Raw genomic sequence first — 19,468 nt, 5'->3', positions numbered from 1 at the left:
AATACTAGATGAAGAATAAATAAAAACAAGTGTGATGTAGCATCATTTTATTTAAAGTTAGATAGATATATAAGAACTGACATTCATGTCAGATGTCATTTTGGTGGACTTTTGCTTTGCCATTGTTGATACTATTTTCTCCACCTCCTACAGAACTGTGCTCAAAGATCTGTGAACTTCATATTGTAAAGAGTAACAACAACTATGTTTGCTTTTATAGGTAAGACGTCAACAGCACTGATGCTTCAAGGGATGTGAAACCGGCCACATTTTATTTAGAAATCCAATAAAATGTTACTAAACTATTTTTAAAGATAAAATGTTTGACCTTGTAGCCCACTTAAAACTTAAGAAACATGTATTTTAAGAAACACTGGATATTTTATTGGTTTATGAACCTTAAATAAAAAAAGTCATGCAAAAAGCTTTATTTTGTCTATTGATCTTCTTTTGGTAATTCAGACCATTTTCAGTTTCCTAAAACTGTCCTTAATATAATGCATAGACCATCTATGCATAGACTTTCTATGCAAGATTTCTCATAACATTTGAGCATTGGACTGTCCCCTAAACTGTGCCTGGAGATCATATAGCTGGGTTTGAACCTATCACTTAAGATTTGGGGGAAATCTGAAGAAATTAGAATTTTTGCCCCAAATCCATTAAATGTATTACAATAAAAATGTTTAAAAATACTTTATAGAAGCTCCCGTGGCCTTCCCTCTGTTATCTTATCCTCCACCAAATCCTGGCTTTCTGCAATTGTTGCTGATACTTTTCTGTAAGCGATCTCCTTAATAAGAACTGTCCAGTATTGCAGCACCACTTTTCTGAGCGCTGTATTTATAAAGGAAAGCATAGCTTATCAAAAGAGATTATGGCACCTCAAGTATGGAGTTGGTTGGAAAAATAGTGAGCAACAGGTGGGGTTCTATGGAAAAATTTCAACTTTGTCAAAAACAGCTTTTCAGCCAAAAAATTCAGTTTTCTAAAGAAAAATCCATTTTTGGGGAGAAGTATATATATTTTTTATGAAAAAATTAATGTAAAAAAAAAAGCTGATAGTAAATCAGCCCTATTCTAGTAACCTTTCTTCAGATGAGATCAAGCCATTGCTTTGTAAAGTGAGAAATGTTAATGAAGGAAATACAGCAGAGAGAGAGAACCATTTAATTTAATGCAATGTATTTGGAGTTGTCCTCAAACATATGTCATATTCCAGTCTTTCCTCCCCACCATATTGTATTGGTTATTAACATATATTTATAAAAAAATGATACTGTTCATTAATATAATAATGTAGGAAACAATTGTAGGACCTGAATAAAAGAGGTGACAGCCATTTCTAATAATTGAGTTTGTGATTTATCAAGCAGTGTACACTTCACAGTTGTGATGTGAATTTCCTGTACATCCTGTAACCGTTTGTTTTCGGTAGAGATTAACCTAAGCCTAAAACCTCAGATCTAAACTCCAGGGACATTCAGCTTTGGATCTGAAGGTTGAGATTCTTGCCTATCGTTTGAGCTGGGGCTTTAAGAACATAAAATGTCATGAGAGTGACAACACAGCTTTAGTAATGTCTACAAGATGTGTCCTCTAGTTATTGTTCACTCTGTTAAAGGTCTACTCTTAGAGAGAAGAATCAATTTCCTGAGCCAGTAGGTACCACAATATAGGTATGGTAAGACAATTTTGGTCTATTTGTGCTTCTTGACTGGGAAGGTGTAGGGAAGTGTGAATTCAGTGAATATTTGGCAGCTGGGATACTCTGACCATTTCTCCCCACCCCCACTGTTCCTCAGATATTCTTGTTAACTGCTGGAAATAGCTTACCTTGCTTGTCACCATGAAAGGTTTTCCTCCTTTTCCTCCCCCTGCTGCTGGTGATGGCTTATCTTAAGTGATCACTCTCCTTACAGTGTGCATGATAAACTCATTGTTTCATGTTCTCTGTGTGTGTATATCAATCTCCCCTCTGTTTTTTCCACCAAATGCATCCGATGAAGTGAGCTGTAGCTCACGAAAGCTTATGCTCTAATAAATTTGTTAGTCTCTAAGGTGCCACAAGTACTCCTTTTCTTTTTGCGAATACAGACTAACACGGCTGCTACTCTGAAATCTGACCATTTGGACATCTGCTTAATGCATTCTCTCATGTAAGGTTTGTTTGCTTTCTTGCTTGCCAGGTTTGGCGTATGTAGCATTTGAAGCCTGAAGTGGATGGGCCAGTGGCAGTATGAGTAGCTTTTATATAATTCTGGTGAAGTGAGGATCTGCCTCAAGCAACAGAAGTGGGTAATGTTTGATAAAATTGGGGTGGCGGTCCATTTCAGAATGGTCATAATTCCTCCTGAGGAATATGGGAGATCACTGTTGGAAGCTAAGAAGGGTTCAGAAGATACCAGTGAATGTATGAGAGGACAGAAAGCATGTTCTTTAAAGGTAACCTGCAATTTTTAAAAAAATTAGCTTATGCCCCCTTTTGTTTCTTTATAAAGTAGCAAGAAGGCCTGAAAGGACTCTTCTTGTTTACAAAGTTTTTTTTAATTGCTTTGTTTTCTACCTTAGAAATACCAGGCATATGGACTTCCCTGGTTTTGCTGGAGGACCACTGCGAGGTCTCAGAGCATGTTTACTGTATGCTCTAACATACTTAACATACTTAGGGGCATGAGATCTTGGTAACTGAAATTAGACTGTAATTCTTTGTGTTTTGTTGTTGTTATCTATCTGACTAAAAATCACATCCTGTCTTATTTGCTTAATTTTCACTCTTTGTTCTTGTGATGTCACAATTACATTCATTCTCCAGTCATCTTAGTCTTTCATTCTAAACTAGGTCTCAATTTATAGTGCAATATGCAAGGATGGGGGAGAAAAAAATCCCACTTTAAGGCTACCATTAGCCATCATAAAGCAGCAAGAAAGAGCACAAACCCCAATTTTGTTTTCTTTGCAGTTCATTCTAAAGGGCCTCTGGAATTTTATCTTTGTTTGTTTGATCTCTGTGAGGATTGCTTATATCTTCCACCATCTTGGCTGTGGTTATTTCTGGAGGCATTACTCCTAAAAAGTGTCGCTATAGCATTAGTTAACATGAATTAGCTGTTGCTATTCTACCATTCCTGGAGCGACTGCTGTCTGGTGGTAGTTCTTGTTTGAATGATAAAACCCTGGGGATCTGTTTCAGAGGGACCACGATGAGCATAATAATAAAGGGTACTTGCCATTCACATGTGGTGAAGTCTCCTACATTCACCCATCTCTAAGTGCATTGGGGATAAGGTATTTGGCCCACATTGCATTGCACTCTATAATTATTTGAAGAATTTGGCAATAAACTGGATCTACACTTAAATTCTACAAAATCTCCATGTGACACATAGAGTTTTTGAGCTGAAGCCCACTTCAGATCTATGTTGTGTGATCTCATGTCTTCTTGTGTGACAACACATGGCTCTGTAACAACAACAGAAATATTGTTATAGAAATCCAAATGGAAAAATCCTACAGTGAAATTGAAGGAGATCCCATGATAAAATAATTAAGGGCCATTGTGCCCTCTGTGACTCTCATTGAAGCTCGTTGGCTTCAATACGTGATGTAAATGTGATCCCAAGTAGGGAACTTTAGTCCTAGGAGAAAGCAAACAGTTTTCTCCACTTTCTGAAAGGCACTTACTACGGATGATTAGTGTTACCTGAATCTGAATTTAGTGGGTAATGTCACTGTTTTTAGACTATTTGCAAGAAGAGTGTAGCATTCCTTTTAGTGATGAAGCAGTAGGACAATAAAAGCATGAAACTAATCAAATGTTTTCTAGCTACAATTAATTAAGTGCTTTTACCAAGCATAAAATAGAAATTAGGAACAATTCCAAATAAAATGTTTTTGAAAAAAGTGTTAACTAAACCAAGCTCTGAGGTAGGTAGAGTTTGTTCAGGAGCTGTTCAGTGTCCTGTGAGATGTCAAGCCCATTCAACTGAGTTATGGGCAGGCAGCTGCAAGTGCTCTTCCCAGGTAGTGGATGATGCTGTGATGCCTAATTTGAGGTAATTTAGGTGGCCTCTCTGTTGGACAGAGTCATGTGGAATCCCCAGGGAGGCGGAGGTGGTGGTGACAGGGAGGGGCAGAGGAGGGACGGTTTTGAGAAAGGGGCAAAATGAGGGAAGCTGCCAGTTTTACAAAAATGCAGGTAACCACAAAAAATGTTGTTGTTGTTTTTCTTTTCTCCTGTACATGGCAGTCTTGAGAAGTGATTATGGAATTACACTGCTCCAAAGTGACAGGCTTGCTATATTCTAGAGGTTCCTCTATATCCTCGACCACCCTTTTTCCTGTCCCTCTCCCCAGCTCCCACTGATCCACCCTTGCCTCCCTACCCCCGCTGTACTAGACTTCCACACCTGCACCGCAACCTCCATCACTAATCCCTCTTTCAGTCTCCCTTCCATAGCACCCCCCTACCCCACTGATCCCTGATTCCCACCAATACCCTTGTCCCTACTGGCTCCGGTAGCATGCCAGCTGCCTCAGGTATCCCCAGGCTCTCTTACTTCTCAGATTTGTGGCAGGTAAGTTCTTTCTTCCCCATTCCTACTCCCACTATGGGGGGAAATCAACAATTTTTTCTCGCTGGTGGGAAGTATCACACATGGAGCTGCTGAAAACTTTGTAGCTACAGTTTACTCCATCTGCAGCACTATGATTGTAATACACCACTGGATATGGAGTCAGCAAACAGAGCAATAACCCATTCCTTTGTGATATCCTGATCCTTACGAACTCTGCTGGTATGAATTTGGCCTCTTTTAGGAACTTTTCCCCCCAACATGCTGTTCCGAGGACTAGTCTTTTTCATTTGGCATAACCTAAAGTGGCCATTTTGTAACTGGCTGCTTCTTGCTACATTTTCATTCTTTCCAGTTTGTCAATGTTCTTAACTCCTTTTTCCCACCCTTATTTATGAGGGGATGGCACATTCTCACAAGTGTATTTAAAACTAAATTTTTACTCTTTTAAGCTTGGTTCATCATCCTGCTAGAACCATCACATCGACTACCAGGTAATCCGATGTGAATGTTAGTCTGGTTAGAATGGCAGCTGGACTCCTTGATGCTGGATATTTGGCTATACAATGTTCTGGCTCTTTGCTGTAGGTAGGAGCAAATATGGTTTAATCCAATTAACTTCACTCTGTCCTTTCCTTTTTAGCTGGTTTGTTAATCATAAAACTAATTTTAAAATGTTTCAATGGTAATTTTCAATGGAAAAGTGGGGAGATAAATTTGTAAACATTTTCATAGAAATATTTTCCCAGACTTTGATCAACTCTAGTTAATTATGCTGTTAAATCTACATGTCACTTACAGTTTAAAAAAAAAGGCAATGCAATGACAGTTTTGAAAATAAATTTCAACTTCATGAAAAAGAAATGACAAAATAGTAGCCAGGAGATCATGGTTTATAAAATTAAATTAGTTATAAATTAAAAACTTTTTATTCCTGAATATTTTTCTTACCTAAACAAACTGGTGCATTTGTCCAGATTCCATTGTAACAGTATGATTTCCTTTCTCCTTCTATTATATAATAATGCTGGCATCTGTATTCTACAGAAGAGCCAAATGCATACTCATTTAGGGATAAAGTAGTTATGTCTCCGTTCTCAATAGTAGGTGGACGGCCACACTTTTCCCCCGTTCCTAAATGCAAATATCTGTAGTTATGATTTTGTACAGATAAAAATGTTTTTGGCTTTGCTATTCTATATGTAGCATGCTGATGGCACCAGTACAGTAACTCCTCACTTAACATTGTAGTTATGTTCCTGAAAAATGCAACTTTAAGTGAAATGATGTTAAACAAATCAATTTTCCCATAAGATTTAATGTAAATGCGGGAGGGTTAGGTTCCAAGGAAATTTTTTTATGGCATACAAAAGACATTATATACTGTACAGTACTGTGCTGTAGTGTGGTTGGGAAGTGCCCCTGGCTTACCCCACACAGGCACAGCCCACTGCAGGCAAGGACGCTAGGAAGCACCTTTGCAGCAGCAGTGGCAGCTTACCCGGAGAAGAACAGACCCTGACTTTGCCGGGAGATGCTCCAGGCTCGCCTCTTCCTGTCCCCGCTCCACTCCAGGCCCACTCTTCCCACCCCCACTCCACCTCCTTTCCAGAGTATGCTGCATCCCTCTCCTCCTCCCCGCCCCCCCCCAAAAAGTCCTAAGCGACACCAAACAACTGTTTGGCGACGCTTGGACTTTCTGGAAGGGAGGAGGAGGAGTGGAGATGCAGCGCTTCCCCGTTCCTCCCCCTCCCTCCCAGCGCTTCCCCCACCGCCAAGCAGCTGTTTGGCGGTGGGGGAAGCGCTGGGAGGGAGGGGAAGGAGGTGGAGAAGAGGACCTTGTGCAATGCTCCCTTGTAAAGTCGCTGCTCTTCTACAAAATCTTGCATGCAGTGGACAGAGCAGGCAGCCAAACAATGTTAAATGAGCATGTTCCCTAATTGAGCAGCGACCTAACTTTGAAACAACGTTAAGTGGAAGGACATTAAGTGAGGAGTTACTGTATTCATCTGTCACAATGCTCTGAATTTTTGGCTTTTCAGGCCTAATCCAGCTCTCACTGAAATCAATAGTTTAGCCATGGGGCAAGATCAAACTGGTATACATTTAAGCAAGGTCCTAAAGGCTACTCTAACACACATTTATACAATATCTATGGTCATAAATTCCTTTATTTTGGAAATCATGGAATAAACTGCATTGAATTTGTCATTAATAAACATAATCTGCACTCTTAATCCTTTCATTTTTGTGCACATAATCTACATGACTGGTCTAGTTTGCTGATCTAATTGATCCAAGATGATACCAGAAAATTCTTTTCTGCCTTGCAGTTACCTAAACTGCCAATTTTACAAAAATGCATGTAACCACAAAAAATGTTTTTCTCCTGTATTTGGTGGCCTTGAGCAGACATGAGAAGTGATTAAGGAATTACACTGTTCCAAGGTGCAAGGCTTGCTATATTCAGTCCTAGACAAGTAGTTCCCAGATTACTTAGGCTGAGTTTGGGCTATACTCCCATCTGAGCTCCTACAGGGCCTTGGGTGAATCACATCTTTACACATGGAAACTTTGGGTGAAACATCAGGATCTCACGGGAGGTCAAATGTTGCATTTGAGCTAAATTTTCCATAGTAAACAATGTATATTGTTATGAGTCTGAACCCTGCTTGCCTGACACTGAACTAGTATGAGGAATGGGACACTATGCACATGAGCCTGGCCTCTGGCAGGTAGCCTAAGATCTTCAGGCTTGGGGATACTAAATCTCTGGCTATTTCCAAGTATGGCAAAACCCTCCCACCCTTCAAATGAAAAGATTGTCAGGAAAGTCCAGATTGAAACTCTCCTTTAAGTAGGTTACTCCCTGGTAGAGAAGACCAAGGCATTTTCTATGGGTTTCAGACCTGGACTGGTGAATTAGTGTTGAAACCCTCCCCCTACTTCTGTCTATTAAATAAAGCTTTTTGTCTCTGTAAAAGGAAACGTATGTTTTTGAAAGATGTGGGCTTGCTGCCCACGTTTACCTTTGTCAGTGTTTCACTGGACCAGCTTGGCTGGTGCCAGAGTTTTTAAAGCTATCTGCTTAATTAAATAGAAACATGAATAGGGTGATTTTTTTTCAGGAAGTCCTGAATTACCAAGTCCCAAATAAATCTGAAAGGAAGACTGATTTGCTTAACTCTGCCCGGAACCAACATTAACCCACTACACGTATGCTCCCCTCCTTATTGCTCAAATTTATTTGAGGAAAAGAACTGATATAGAACTAAGTACATTTACCAGATATACAAGTTGGTAAATCCATGTGCCCATCTACACACTTGATGAGGTAGGGGATTTTAATGTCAGAATATTCACCACAAAGAAATTCCATTGTTTGGTCACTTTGAATCAATACTGTACGTCTTCGGCCATTGGATAGAAGCAATTTTTTTGTTTCCAGTTGTTGCCTTGTGATAATACATGGAGCTTTAAATAAAAAAGAGCAACACACAAAAAGTAGAACAAAAGTTTAACTATCTCCTCCCATGTTAACACAATACTGCAGATTCCATACTTCTAGAGTCATCTTCCCTTTTTGTTTTCCACACAGAGAATAAATGATGCTTAAGAAAGAAAAAGTGGACTACTTTGAAAAGTTGTTAGATCAGGGAACTGTAAATCATAACTCCCATGTTCTAGTCCCACCTCTACTATTAATTTGCTGTGTGGTCTTGGCAATTTCCTTAATTTCTTGCCCTAGTTTCTCCATTCTTGTAATGGGGACAGTAACTTCCCATTGTTAAAGAATGTATGAAAGGTATTCTAATATAAAGTATTGTTAAGCAAAGCCAATAGGATACTGTTATCTACGCTGTCCATACCAGATAATCTGCCATTTACTATCTATCAACTAGATAGTCCTGTTCACTGATCAGTATTCAGCGCTACCTAAAATTAAATCGTGTATGATGCTTCAGCATGATCCTTTGATACCAGTGAAGTCAATGGGAATTTTGCCATTGCATTGTATGGGAGCAGGATCAGAAACGATGGGAGTGCTGGAAACATTAAGTAGCCAGAATAGTATCCATTATTAAATAATACTATGAGACAAAAGAGGGATGTTATTCCCTACCTACTTTAGTCCAATGAATTAAGAACCAAAACATTATCCTACCCAAGCACTTTGGAGGAGGTGTCCATTTTTCTCCACTGCACGTTATCCTTTCAGGTCCTGCCAGAGTGTATCCTGGGTAGCACCTGTACTGAACAACATCACCCGCCTGATATTCTGCTTTCTCCCCATTGATAATTTCTGCCAAATTGATGTCAGGTGGATGTGGACACACTTGAACTGCAACACACATGTGTTAACCTATTACTGATGGGGGTCGAGGGGGAACAGAATTGAAGAAGCAACAGTGTTACATCAATTTTATGTGGTAAATTCTTTGGGGGTAAAAATTATTTATGTTAGATGCTGTAGAAACAGAATGAGGCACTGATCTTGACGGGGGTCTTTGTGGCTAGAACAAAACAAATAATAATTAATGGGGGATATTTCCATCATCAAAACTGATGAAAATAAAAGTCTGATGTGAGAACTTCATGAATGTTCGATGGGACTTGCGGAAACACTGCTCCTCTCATTTCCTGTGTTAGAACATTATTTTCACAGATGTACATCACAGGAAGAAGCTCCAGTTAATTGACATAAGAGAAGAAGTAATATTGTTTCTGTTTGTAATTAATGTCTTGACCTTAAAGTTGATACATCATTAAGTGATGAGAATAGGTGTAAGGGGATCTAAATACAAGTTTAAGCTAGGATATGGTGATCTAATTTACACCACCGTACAACATTATCTTTGAATATGGGTCATATTCCTTATAAGCTTTCCACATCAGCACACTTTCTTATATTTCTAAGGCCCGGATCTGGCACCATTACAGTCAGTGAGAGCTTTGACACTGACTTAATTGAGCATAGGATCAAGCTCTGAATGAATGCAGATATATTTACGGTAGGAAGAATGCCTTCCTGCTTCTTTCTGTTTGGGATAATTGCTTAGAGAGGTAAGTCCTCCTCTGCACTCATGTTGATCCAGAACACCATTCTAGCCCTTTTCTTGGAGGAGGCAGAATAGCATTCCGGTATTTCTGATGCTTGTAAAGTAAACCAATGATTATTCATGCTAAAATATCGGAATTTTCATTAGTGCGCTTTTTCAAAAATCCTGTATCACACCCCTACTAATTCATGCTTTTTGCCAGCATCCGTTTATCAAAAAGACACATGATAAATTGTCTACTTCATAAATATGTAATTCTGTCAGAAAAAGGGTGTCAAAGTGTGCGATGGCCTGGCTTGTCCATACGTGAAGAAGTGGCTTGCAAATCATCGATCTTCAGAAGACACAAAATCACGGAAAAAGATACCTGAAGAGGCAGCACAAGCAGCAAATTGATATCTTATTTGGGTAGACAATGAAGAATACAATGTGCGTACATATAGCATCTTTCATGTGTACAATAAAAACGTACATTACTATTATAAGAGATTCTTGCTGTTGAAATTGTGTGTTCTGGCACTTTTTTTTTTTTTTTTTTTTTTTTTTTTAGGATTAGAGTTCTGGTCCTTCTTCATTTTAGGTACTGTGAGAAATTTTACCTGGTTTTGTATTACCAAACTCAAGAGTTTGGTATCTGTTTTAAGAACACATTACATTCCACATTATTTATACAACTGATTGATTATTAAAACACTTGATGGTTTTTCAAATAAATACAATGTGTCTGAGTGGAAAAAAGAACTAGCAGAAATTAATCTTAAATGAAAGCTTTCTTACCAATACATATAGGTACTGGAGACCAGCCTTCAGAGGTACAGGTAGTTTCATTAATTCCATTTTCAGATTTATATCCATGATTACATTGAAAGGTTGTTTTTTCTTCAACTTTGTCCACTATTTTCCCATTTTCTATCCTTCCACATTGTATTGCTGAACAAAAACAGAGCAACATAACCAAAAAGATTATTGCAGATAATATACAGGAATACATGGTGTACTGTATACAACATATTGTACTACCATAATAGTTAGCAATGCATCATTAGTAGAGCTAGTCAATTTAGAAAAAGAGATTTTTGACATTTGTTTTCTCAAAAAGCACAAAATATTTTGTGAAAAAACTTGTCATTTTTATGACAAGTTTATTTGAAAATTTTTGAAATGTCAATGAAATTTTTTTGTGAAAACTTTAAGCATTTTTTTGAACAGGGTAAAATTGTTTTTAAAGCACCTGGACTTTCTACAGTGACTTGCGCACTCAGGACCCAGAATCCCATTGGCTTTCAGTGGTAATTAGGAGCCGAGGTGTCAAAGTCACTTTTGAAATTGGGACTTAGGCTTTAACTCACATAGGTGTTTCTAAAACATTACCCCAGATTCTCTAGATCTAATTAAGTCACTGACAGAAACTCAAAGTTAATTATAGCTCATATGAAAGTACTGGAAACATGAGCAGACAAAAACTCTGACTCTTAAAATACACCTATTTTCAGAGTCCTTGATTAAAACATGGTTGTTCTCTAAACTGAGTACGAACATGGTTGCAATTTATAGCATAAACTGGACATTATCTGTGTGTTGTAACTTTGGCTTGACTAAGTGAAGGCAAAGCGAAAATTCTCACTAATGAGCAAATTCCTTTTTAAAACAGGAAGAGCATCCAAATGTAACTAACAAGTACATTAAATTATTAGAGTTTATGCAATGCTCCTGGAGACTATTTTTCTATACGTTTGTACAGTGCCTAGCATAACACAGCTCTGAACCTGAGTGGAGCTATTACAATACAAATAATAAACAATACTGATAAAGTGCAGAGAAGGAGCTCTCTTCTCTAAAATAGTTGCTTGATTTACTCAAGTTTTTTGATGAATTAGGATTGAATCTGTTCAATAATGCTAGATGAGGTAATGCTGCACATTAAGTACTACAGGTAAAGGCAAATACAATGGCAATAGTGCTCTAAAGTATGTTGTTTTTTCATTTAAAATCTATGGTTGAGATTTTTCAAATCTAGACAGGGTTTTAGCCATTTAAACGTCCCATAAATTAATGGGAATGATGTAGCTAAATCCCCTCACTGGCTTTGAAAAATTTCATTTTGTTTTGTTTAATCCCTTCTACAGTATCTTGCTGCCTACCTACTCACCAAAATATAGGTGCTATAGTAGTTTTATTTTTATAATAGCACTATTTTGTATAATTTTGTACATGTTTTTGGCTAATTTTTGTGTAGTCCTAATTTTTCTTTTAGGCTGTGTTTGTGATATTATTAGTGTACACATATATTGCATTATCCCTAAAAGGTGACAAAACTAGTTAAGAGACTGTATGGCATAACAGTGTAAATGTAATGGAAAGTCATATAAAGTGAAGTGTAATGATATTCAAAGAATCATATGTATTGAGTGTGTAATTTTCTGCTGTCGTTACTGTATCAGTTTTGGTCACTCTGGAGTAAGTATTGTGACAATATGGAGAAGCGGGATGGATAATCTGAGTTCTGGTTGATGCTATGAAGTTATTAAATTGCTGTATCACAGAATGCTTCCATATGGATGTGGAATCCACCATTTGCTGACAAGGCTGTAAGCCAGCGTGGGCAAACTTTTTGGCCCGAGGGCCACATCTGGGTGGGGATATTGCATGCAGGGCCAAGAATGTAGGGCAGGGGGATGGGGTCTGGGAGAAAGCGTGGGGTTTCGGAGAGGGTATGGTGTGCATGAAGGAGCTCAGGGCAAGGGGTTGGGGTAGAGAAGGGGTGCAAGGTGTACGAGGCGGCTCGGGGAGGGGTGCAGGGAGGAGTGCGGGGGGGGCTCAGGGAAGGGGGTTGGGGTCCAGGAGGGGTTCGGGGTGCGGGCTCCGGCCTGGCGCTGCTTTCCTTGAGCGGCTCTGGGGTGACACTAGCGTGCTCTGGGGCCAGGGAAGGCTCCCTGCCTGCCCTGGCCCCGCATCACTCCCAGAAGGGGAGGGCACCACATCCCTGCAGCCCTTGGGGGAAGGGGGTGCAGAGGGCTCCATGCACTGCCCTCGCCTGTGGGTACCTCTCCCGAAGCTCCTATTGGCTGCTGTCCCCCATTTTCGGCCAGTTTTTCAAAAAGCAGCTTCCAGTGTATCACAGGGTCATTACAGATTCAGCCCAATCTTCTACACCTTCTACATCTACAATGATGATTGATGTTGATAATGACCCTGAGGCCCTGCAAGATCTTGAAGTGCCTTCTGAATCATCAAAGATTAAATTATGTTCAGTATAGTTTTAGTATTAAGTGTATTTTTAGTGATCTGGGTGTAGGCCATGCGCTGCCCATAGTGATATATAGTGTCATAAGATAACCTACTATATAGAAAACGTTACCTGCATACACCTAAGTGCTTCAAGAAGCCAAGCTCTCTGCAGTGCTGTACTACTACTACTATACTTTATCCGTTGTATTTTATTTGAATTCTTTGAAAATTGGTATTCCATGGGTAAGTATAGCTCTTAGTTAACTGGAATTTTTGATTAACTTGCACCCCACATTCTCCCAACATGCCAGATAATAACTTTTACTTTTTATGTATCTTGTTCTTCGTTTTTGTGATGCAGCTGATTTGGTGGGGGAGCTGTGGAAAACAGTAAGAGAGTTTGCCCTCTACCTTTATCTCTGTAATTACAACTGATCCTCTACACACACACACAAATACTAAAAATACAAAACCTATTGTTGAAGGTGGAAGGGTAAGGAAGAAGAGAAGAGAGGCTAGTCCTATAGGAAAAGGGGAAGAGTCAAGGGAGACTACACCAAATATGAGCCCCAGGATGATACAGGATGGGTTGAAGAGGATTATAAGGGAAAATAGGAATGGAAAGAACTTGCAGCCAGAGAGAACAGGGGAGAGACTGCAGAATAGCACTGTCAACAGGAAAAGGTAGGTCTATGTGATAGGGGACTCTTTATTGAGAAGAATAGACAGGCCTGTAACTAGAGCTGATCCAGAGAATAGAAGGGTGTGCTGTCTTCCGGGTGCTAAGATAAGGGATGTAGACCTGAGGTTGAAAAGGATCCTAAAGGGAGCAGGAAAGAATCCCCTAATTATCCTTCATGTGGGAACAAATGATACGGCTAGATTCTCGCTGGAAAGTATTAAGAGAGACTATGCTAGGCTGGGGAAGACGCTTAAGGAAATCGAGGCTCAGGTGATCTTTAGTGGGATCCTTCCTGTTCCTAGAGAAGGGTGACAAAGGTGTGACAAGATTATGACTATCAACAGATGGCTTAGGCAGTGGTGCTATAAGGAGGACTTTGGGATCTATGGCCACTGGGAGGCATTCACAGACAGAGGACAGTTCTCTTGGGATGGACTTCATCTGAGTAGGGAAGGAAATAGACTTTTAGGATGGAGGCTGGCACAACTGATAAAGAGAGCTTTAACCTAGGAATTAGGGGGAGATGGTTGGGAGATGTCCAGGTAATCTCCACATCAGATTTTAGCATTGAGAGGGAAGAAGATGAAGTAAGAAAGGATACAGCCGTGGGTAGGAGAATGTATATAAGGAGCGAGGGCGGTGTGGATACTAGTCTAATAGGTTATACTGGCTGTAGAATGACTGTGCCTAATAGGGTACAAAATGTGAGCGAGGCCAAACAGCAAAAATTAAGATGTTTGTACACCAATGCGAGGAGCCTAGGTAACAAAATGGAGGAACTAGAGCTACTGGTGCAGGAAGCGAAACCAGATATTATAGGGATAACAGAAACATGGTGGAATAGTAGTCATGACTGGACTACAGGTATTGAAGGGTATGTGCTGTTTAGGAAAGACAGAAACAAAGGTAAAGGTGGTGGAGTAGCATTGTATATCAATGATGAGGTAGAATGTAAACAAATAAAAAGCGATGCAATGGAGAAGACAGAGTCCGTCTGGGCAAAAATTACATTGGGGAAGAAAACTAGTAAAGCCTCTCCTACGATAGTGCTTGGGGTGTGCTATAGACCTCTGGGATCTAATTTGGATATGGATAGAGCCCTTTTTAATGTTTTTAATAAAGTAAATACTAATGGAAACAGCGCGATCATGGGAGACTTTAACTTCCCAGATATAGACTGGAGGACCAGTGCTAGTAATAATAATAGGGCTCAGATTTTCCTAGATGCGATAGCTGATGGATTCCTTCATCAAGTAGTTGCTGAACTGACTAGAGGGGATACCATTTTAGATTTAATTTTGATGAGTAGCGAGGACCTCATAGAAGAAATGGTTGTAGGGGACAATCTTGGCTCAAGTGATCATGAGCTAATTCAGTTCAAACTAAATGGAAGGATTAACAAAAATAAATCTGCAACTAGAGTTTTTGATTTCAAAAGGGCTGACTTTCAAAAATTAAGGAAATTACTTAGGGAAGTGGATTGGACTGAAGAACTTATGGATCTAAAGGTAGAGGAGGCCTGGGATTACTTTAAATCAAAGCTGCAGAAGCTATCGGAAGCCTGTATCCCAAGAAAGGGGAAAAAATTCATAGGCAGGAGTTGTACACCAAGCTGGATGAGCAAGCATCTTAGAGAGGTGATTAAGAAGAAGCAGAAAGCATACAGGGAGTGGAAGATGGGCGGGATCAACAAGGAAAGCTACCTAATTGAGGTCAGAACATGTAGGGATAAAGTGAGACAGGCTAAAAGTCGAGTAGAGTTGGACCTTGCAAAGGGAATTCAAACCAATAGTAAAAGGTTCTATAGCCATATAAATAAGAAGAAAACTAAGAAGAAGTGGGGCCGCTAAACACTGAGGATGGAGTGGAGGTTAAAGATAATCTAGGCATGGCCAAATATCTAAACAAATATTTTGCCTCAGTCTTTAATAAGGCTAAAGAGGATCTTAGGGATAATGATAGCATGACAAATGGAAATGAGGATATGGAGGTAGATATTACCATATCTGAGGTAGAAGCGAAACTGAAACAGCTTAATGGGACTAAATCGGGGGGCCCAGATAATCTTCATCCAAGAATATTAAAGGAATTGGCACCTGAAATTGCAAGCCCATTAGCAAGAATTTTTCATGAATCTGTAAACTCAGGAGTAGTACTGAATGATTGGAGAATTGCTAATATAGTTCCTATTTTTAAAAAAGGAAAAAAAAGTGATCCGGGTAACTACAGGCCAGTTAGTTTGACATCTGTAGTATGCAAGGTCCTGGAAAAAATTTTGAAGGAGAAATTAGTTAAGGACATTGAAGTCAATGGTAAATGGGACAAAATACAACATGGTTTTACAAAAGGTAGATCGTGCCAAACCAACCTAATCTCCTTTTTTGAAAAAGTAACAGATTTTTTAGATAAAGGAAATGCAGTAGATCTAATTTACCTAGATTTCAGTAAGGCATTTGATACCGTGCCACATGGGGAATTATTAGTTAAATTGGAGAAGATGGGGACCAATATGAACATCAAAAGGTGGATAAGGAATTGGTTAAAGGAGAGACTGCAACGGGTCCTACGGAAAGGTGAACTGTCAGGTTGGAGGAAGATTACCAGTGGATTCCTCAGGGATCGGTTCTGGGACCAATCTTATTTAATCTCTTTATTACTGACCTTGGCACAAAAAGTGGGAGTGTGCTAATAAAATTTGCAGATGATACAAAGCTGGGAGGTATTGCCAATTCAGAGAAGGATCGGGATATTATACAGGAGGATCTGGGTGACCTTGTAAACTGGAGTAATAGTAATAGGATGAAATTTAATAGTGAGAAGTGTAAGGGTATGCATTTAGGGATTAATAACAAGAATTTTAGTTATAAATTGGGGACGCATCAATTAGAAGTATTGGAAGAGGAGAAGGACCTTGGAGTATTGGTTGATCATAGGATGACTATGAGCTGCCAATGTGATATGGCTGTGAAAAAAGCTAATGCAGTTTTGGGATGCATCAGGAGAGGCATTTCCAGTAGGGATAAGGAGGTTTTAGTACCATTATACAAGACACTGGTGAGACCTCACCTAGAATACTGTGTGCAGTTCTGGTCTCCCATGTTTAAAAAGGATGAATTCAAGCTGGAGCAGGTACAGAGAAGGGCTACTAGGATGATCTGAGGAATGGAAAACTTGTCTTATGAAAGGAGACTTAAGGAGCTTGGCTTGTTTAGCCTAACTAAAAGAAGGTTGAGGGGAGATATGATTGCTCTCTATAAATATATCAGAGGGATAAATACAGGAGAGGGAAAGGAATTATTTAAGCTCAGCACCAATGTGGACACAAGAACAAATGGGTATAAACTGGCCACCATGAAGTTTAGGCTTGAAATTACATGAAGGTTTCTAACCATCAGAGGAGTGAAGTTTTGGAATAGCCTTCCAAGGGAAGCAGTGGGGGCAAAAGATCTATCTGGTTTTAAGATTCTACTCTATAAGTTTATGGAGGAGATGGTATGATGGGATAATGTGATTTTGGTAAGTAATTGATATTTAAATATTCAGGGTAAATAGGACTAATTCCCTGAGATGGGATATTAGATGCATGGGATCTGAGTTACCCAGGAAAGAATGTTCTGTAATATCTGGCCCGTGAATCTTGCCCATATGCTCAGGGTTAGCTGATCACCATATTTGGGGTCAGGAAGGAATTTTCCTCCAGGGCAGATTGGAGAGGCCCTGGAGGTTTTTTGCCTTTCTCTGTAGCATGGGGCATGGGTGACTTGAGGGAGGCTTCTCTGCTCCTTGAAGTCTTTAAACCATGATTTGAGGACTTCAATAGCTCAGACATAGGTGAGGTTTTTCGTAGGAGTGGGTGGGTGAGATTCTGTGGCTTGCGCTGTGCAGGAGGTCAGACTAGATGATCAGAATGGTCCCTTCTGACCTTAGTATCTATGAATCTATGTTGCAGAGTTGCTTCCTGGGAACTTGGCATTGGTGTTTTGCTGAGAATTCTGAAAAAGGGAGTTGACTGAGTGCCCTTTGTGACTGTTCTGTTCCAAGACTGGTGTATATAATGAAAGTAAATAAGCAGCATACAGCCCATGTACAGTGGGTAAATATTTCAGTACATCTCGAGTACTATAAAAACTGCAACGTATCTCTCTTTGAAGGACAATATAGAGGAAGTTAACCTTATTTAAACTTCACTTACGAATGCATCTGGGTACAGGAGACCATCCTAAAGAAGTACACTCAATTCTGTTGTTGTCATTTTCTGCTATATACCCGGCATTACATTCAAATGTTCTTTTTCTTCTATGGAAGAGGAAAACTTGCTTTACCCTCCCATTTTCTATGTTACCACATGAAACAGCTGAAAGCAAAGCAAATGCATAAACTCACACATACTGTATGTAATCTGAAATCTCTGGTTGAATATTTTGCTGATATTATTTAGCACAGAATAATACATTTAAAGAGAATGAAAAAGGATTTACACTTTGTAGGAGCCATTTGGAAAAGCTGAGGAAAAGCTTCTGGGTGAAACAAAATGAAAACTCTCCCAGTAAAGGTTTAAAATGAAAACATTGCCATGGGTAACTAACAGTGGAATTACTAACGAAAGTTAATTAAGACACAAAAATAGGCAAAGCAGTTTATTTAACATGACTTTTTTTAAATTGAGCTCTCACCATTGCTAATGAATTTTGCTTGCTGCCCTGATTTCCCCAAAATGCACTTATGCAAATATGGTTAGGCAGCATGGAACATATGGACAAGCACACACGATTGTGGTAGCAGAGAAGTTGCTGTATGAATGCTAGAGCTAAGGCAAATAATGGATTTTTCATCTTGGTGACAAAAAAATGTGTTGGATTGAGCTAAAAATGTTTTTTTCTCCCCCAAAATTTGCAGCAAATAAAAATACACTCAAAATTGTTTTGGATTAAACAAAATGTTTCATTTCAATTGTGAGCATAGTGTAACACTTTTAATTTTTAAAATAAAATGTAAGAATTTTGAAACAAGGTCTTCTTTTTTTAGAATAAAAAATTGTAACAAAAAAAAAGTCCCAAGAAATGATTTAATTTTTTGAGATTTTTTTTTTAAAGTTTGGTTTTTTTTACTGAAACAATATGGCAAAATCAACACACATTTGTTGCTGAATCTACATTTTTCATTGAAAGCAGTTTTAGTTGAATGATTTCACCCAGCTCTAAAGAATAGAACTCAACCTGTGGTTGGTGGAAGTGGGTGAGATGAGCATGTCAAGACCATATCACCAATAACTAGTGATGCTTAATCTCTGTGAAATATTATGGAAAGGAGGCAGCAATGATGCAAAGAATTGTGCATTTCTGGTGTATTCAGCTGGTATAAACTAGCTAACAGCTAAATTTGGAGAGGAAGAATTTTCTGTATAGCTGTTACACAGACAAAGTGACAGTTACTCCATTAGCATCTTCAAAACAGGCTCTGCCCTTGAAGCAGTGTCACTGCTTTACCTTGCCCCTCAGATGAACTACCAAGTCACCATTCGCTTTTCCTACCCCAATAGGCCTAGGTGGTGGTATGTGCTAAAAATCTTTTCCTTCAAGTTATCTCTGTACCTTTACGTGATCTTTTTACAAGTCTATATTTTGTTTGTATCTTAACATCTTACCTAATGCAGTGGAGCACGCCCATAATACCAGAATGGCAATATATCCAAGTTGGGTCATCTCTGTGCCTCAAAAGCTTGGCCCGCAATTTTAAAGTGCTGGTGTAGTGTAGTGCTGTGCCCTGGACTCTGTCCTTATCAATGTCTTTTAAAAGCTGCACTCTTGTTTATAATCCCTTCACTGCTGGGCCCCACACTCTGTCAATATTGCATCACAAATGTATGCAAATTTTAATTTAAAAAGCAGTCTTATTTGTTCAAAAAGATCAATTTCTTCCGGTAA

General features: G+C 39.1%; 1 protein-coding gene across 1 annotated transcript; it reads right to left on the bottom strand.

Moving 5' to 3' along the window:
- Nucleotides 1–2,187: 2,187 nt before the first annotated feature.
- On the bottom strand, nucleotides 2,188–19,246 carry LOC119859641 (complement factor H-related protein 1-like). The gene is made up of 7 exons (XM_038411959.2): nucleotides 19,189–19,246; nucleotides 17,737–17,898; nucleotides 10,412–10,564; nucleotides 8,740–8,916; nucleotides 7,860–8,048; nucleotides 5,526–5,708; nucleotides 2,188–3,462 (listed from the first exon to the last, which is right to left on the bottom strand). The coding sequence occupies exons 1-7, from the start codon at nucleotides 19,244–19,246 to the stop codon at nucleotides 3,269–3,271; spliced, it is 1,116 nt and encodes a 371-aa protein (XP_038267887.1). The 3' UTR covers nucleotides 2,188–3,268.
- Between the last annotated feature and the right edge of the window lie 222 nt (nucleotides 19,247–19,468).

Source organism: Dermochelys coriacea, chromosome 8 (genome assembly GCF_009764565.3).
Source record: "Dermochelys coriacea isolate rDerCor1 chromosome 8, rDerCor1.pri.v4, whole genome shotgun sequence".
Classification (NCBI taxonomy): Eukaryota; Metazoa; Chordata; order Testudines; family Dermochelyidae; genus Dermochelys; species Dermochelys coriacea.
Note: the sequence above shows the minus strand (reverse complement) of the source record. Positions and strands in the feature narration are given on the sequence as shown.

What these genes read in the sequence shown, in the direction of transcription:
- LOC119859641 (XM_038411959.2), bottom strand. Translation starts at nt 19,246, where the DNA reads ATGACCCAACTTGGATATATTGCCATTCTGGTATTATGGGCGTGCTCC. An exon ending in TTTACCAACTTGTATATCTG is followed by an intron (nt 5,709 to 7,859) that starts GTAAATGTACTT and finishes ATTTGCATTTAG; the next exon opens with GAACGGGGGAAAAGTGTGGC. An exon ending in AAATGCACCAGTTTGTTTAG is followed by an intron (nt 3,463 to 5,525) that starts GTAAGAAAAATA and finishes TTGTTGTTACAG; the next exon opens with AGCCATGTGTTGTCACACAA.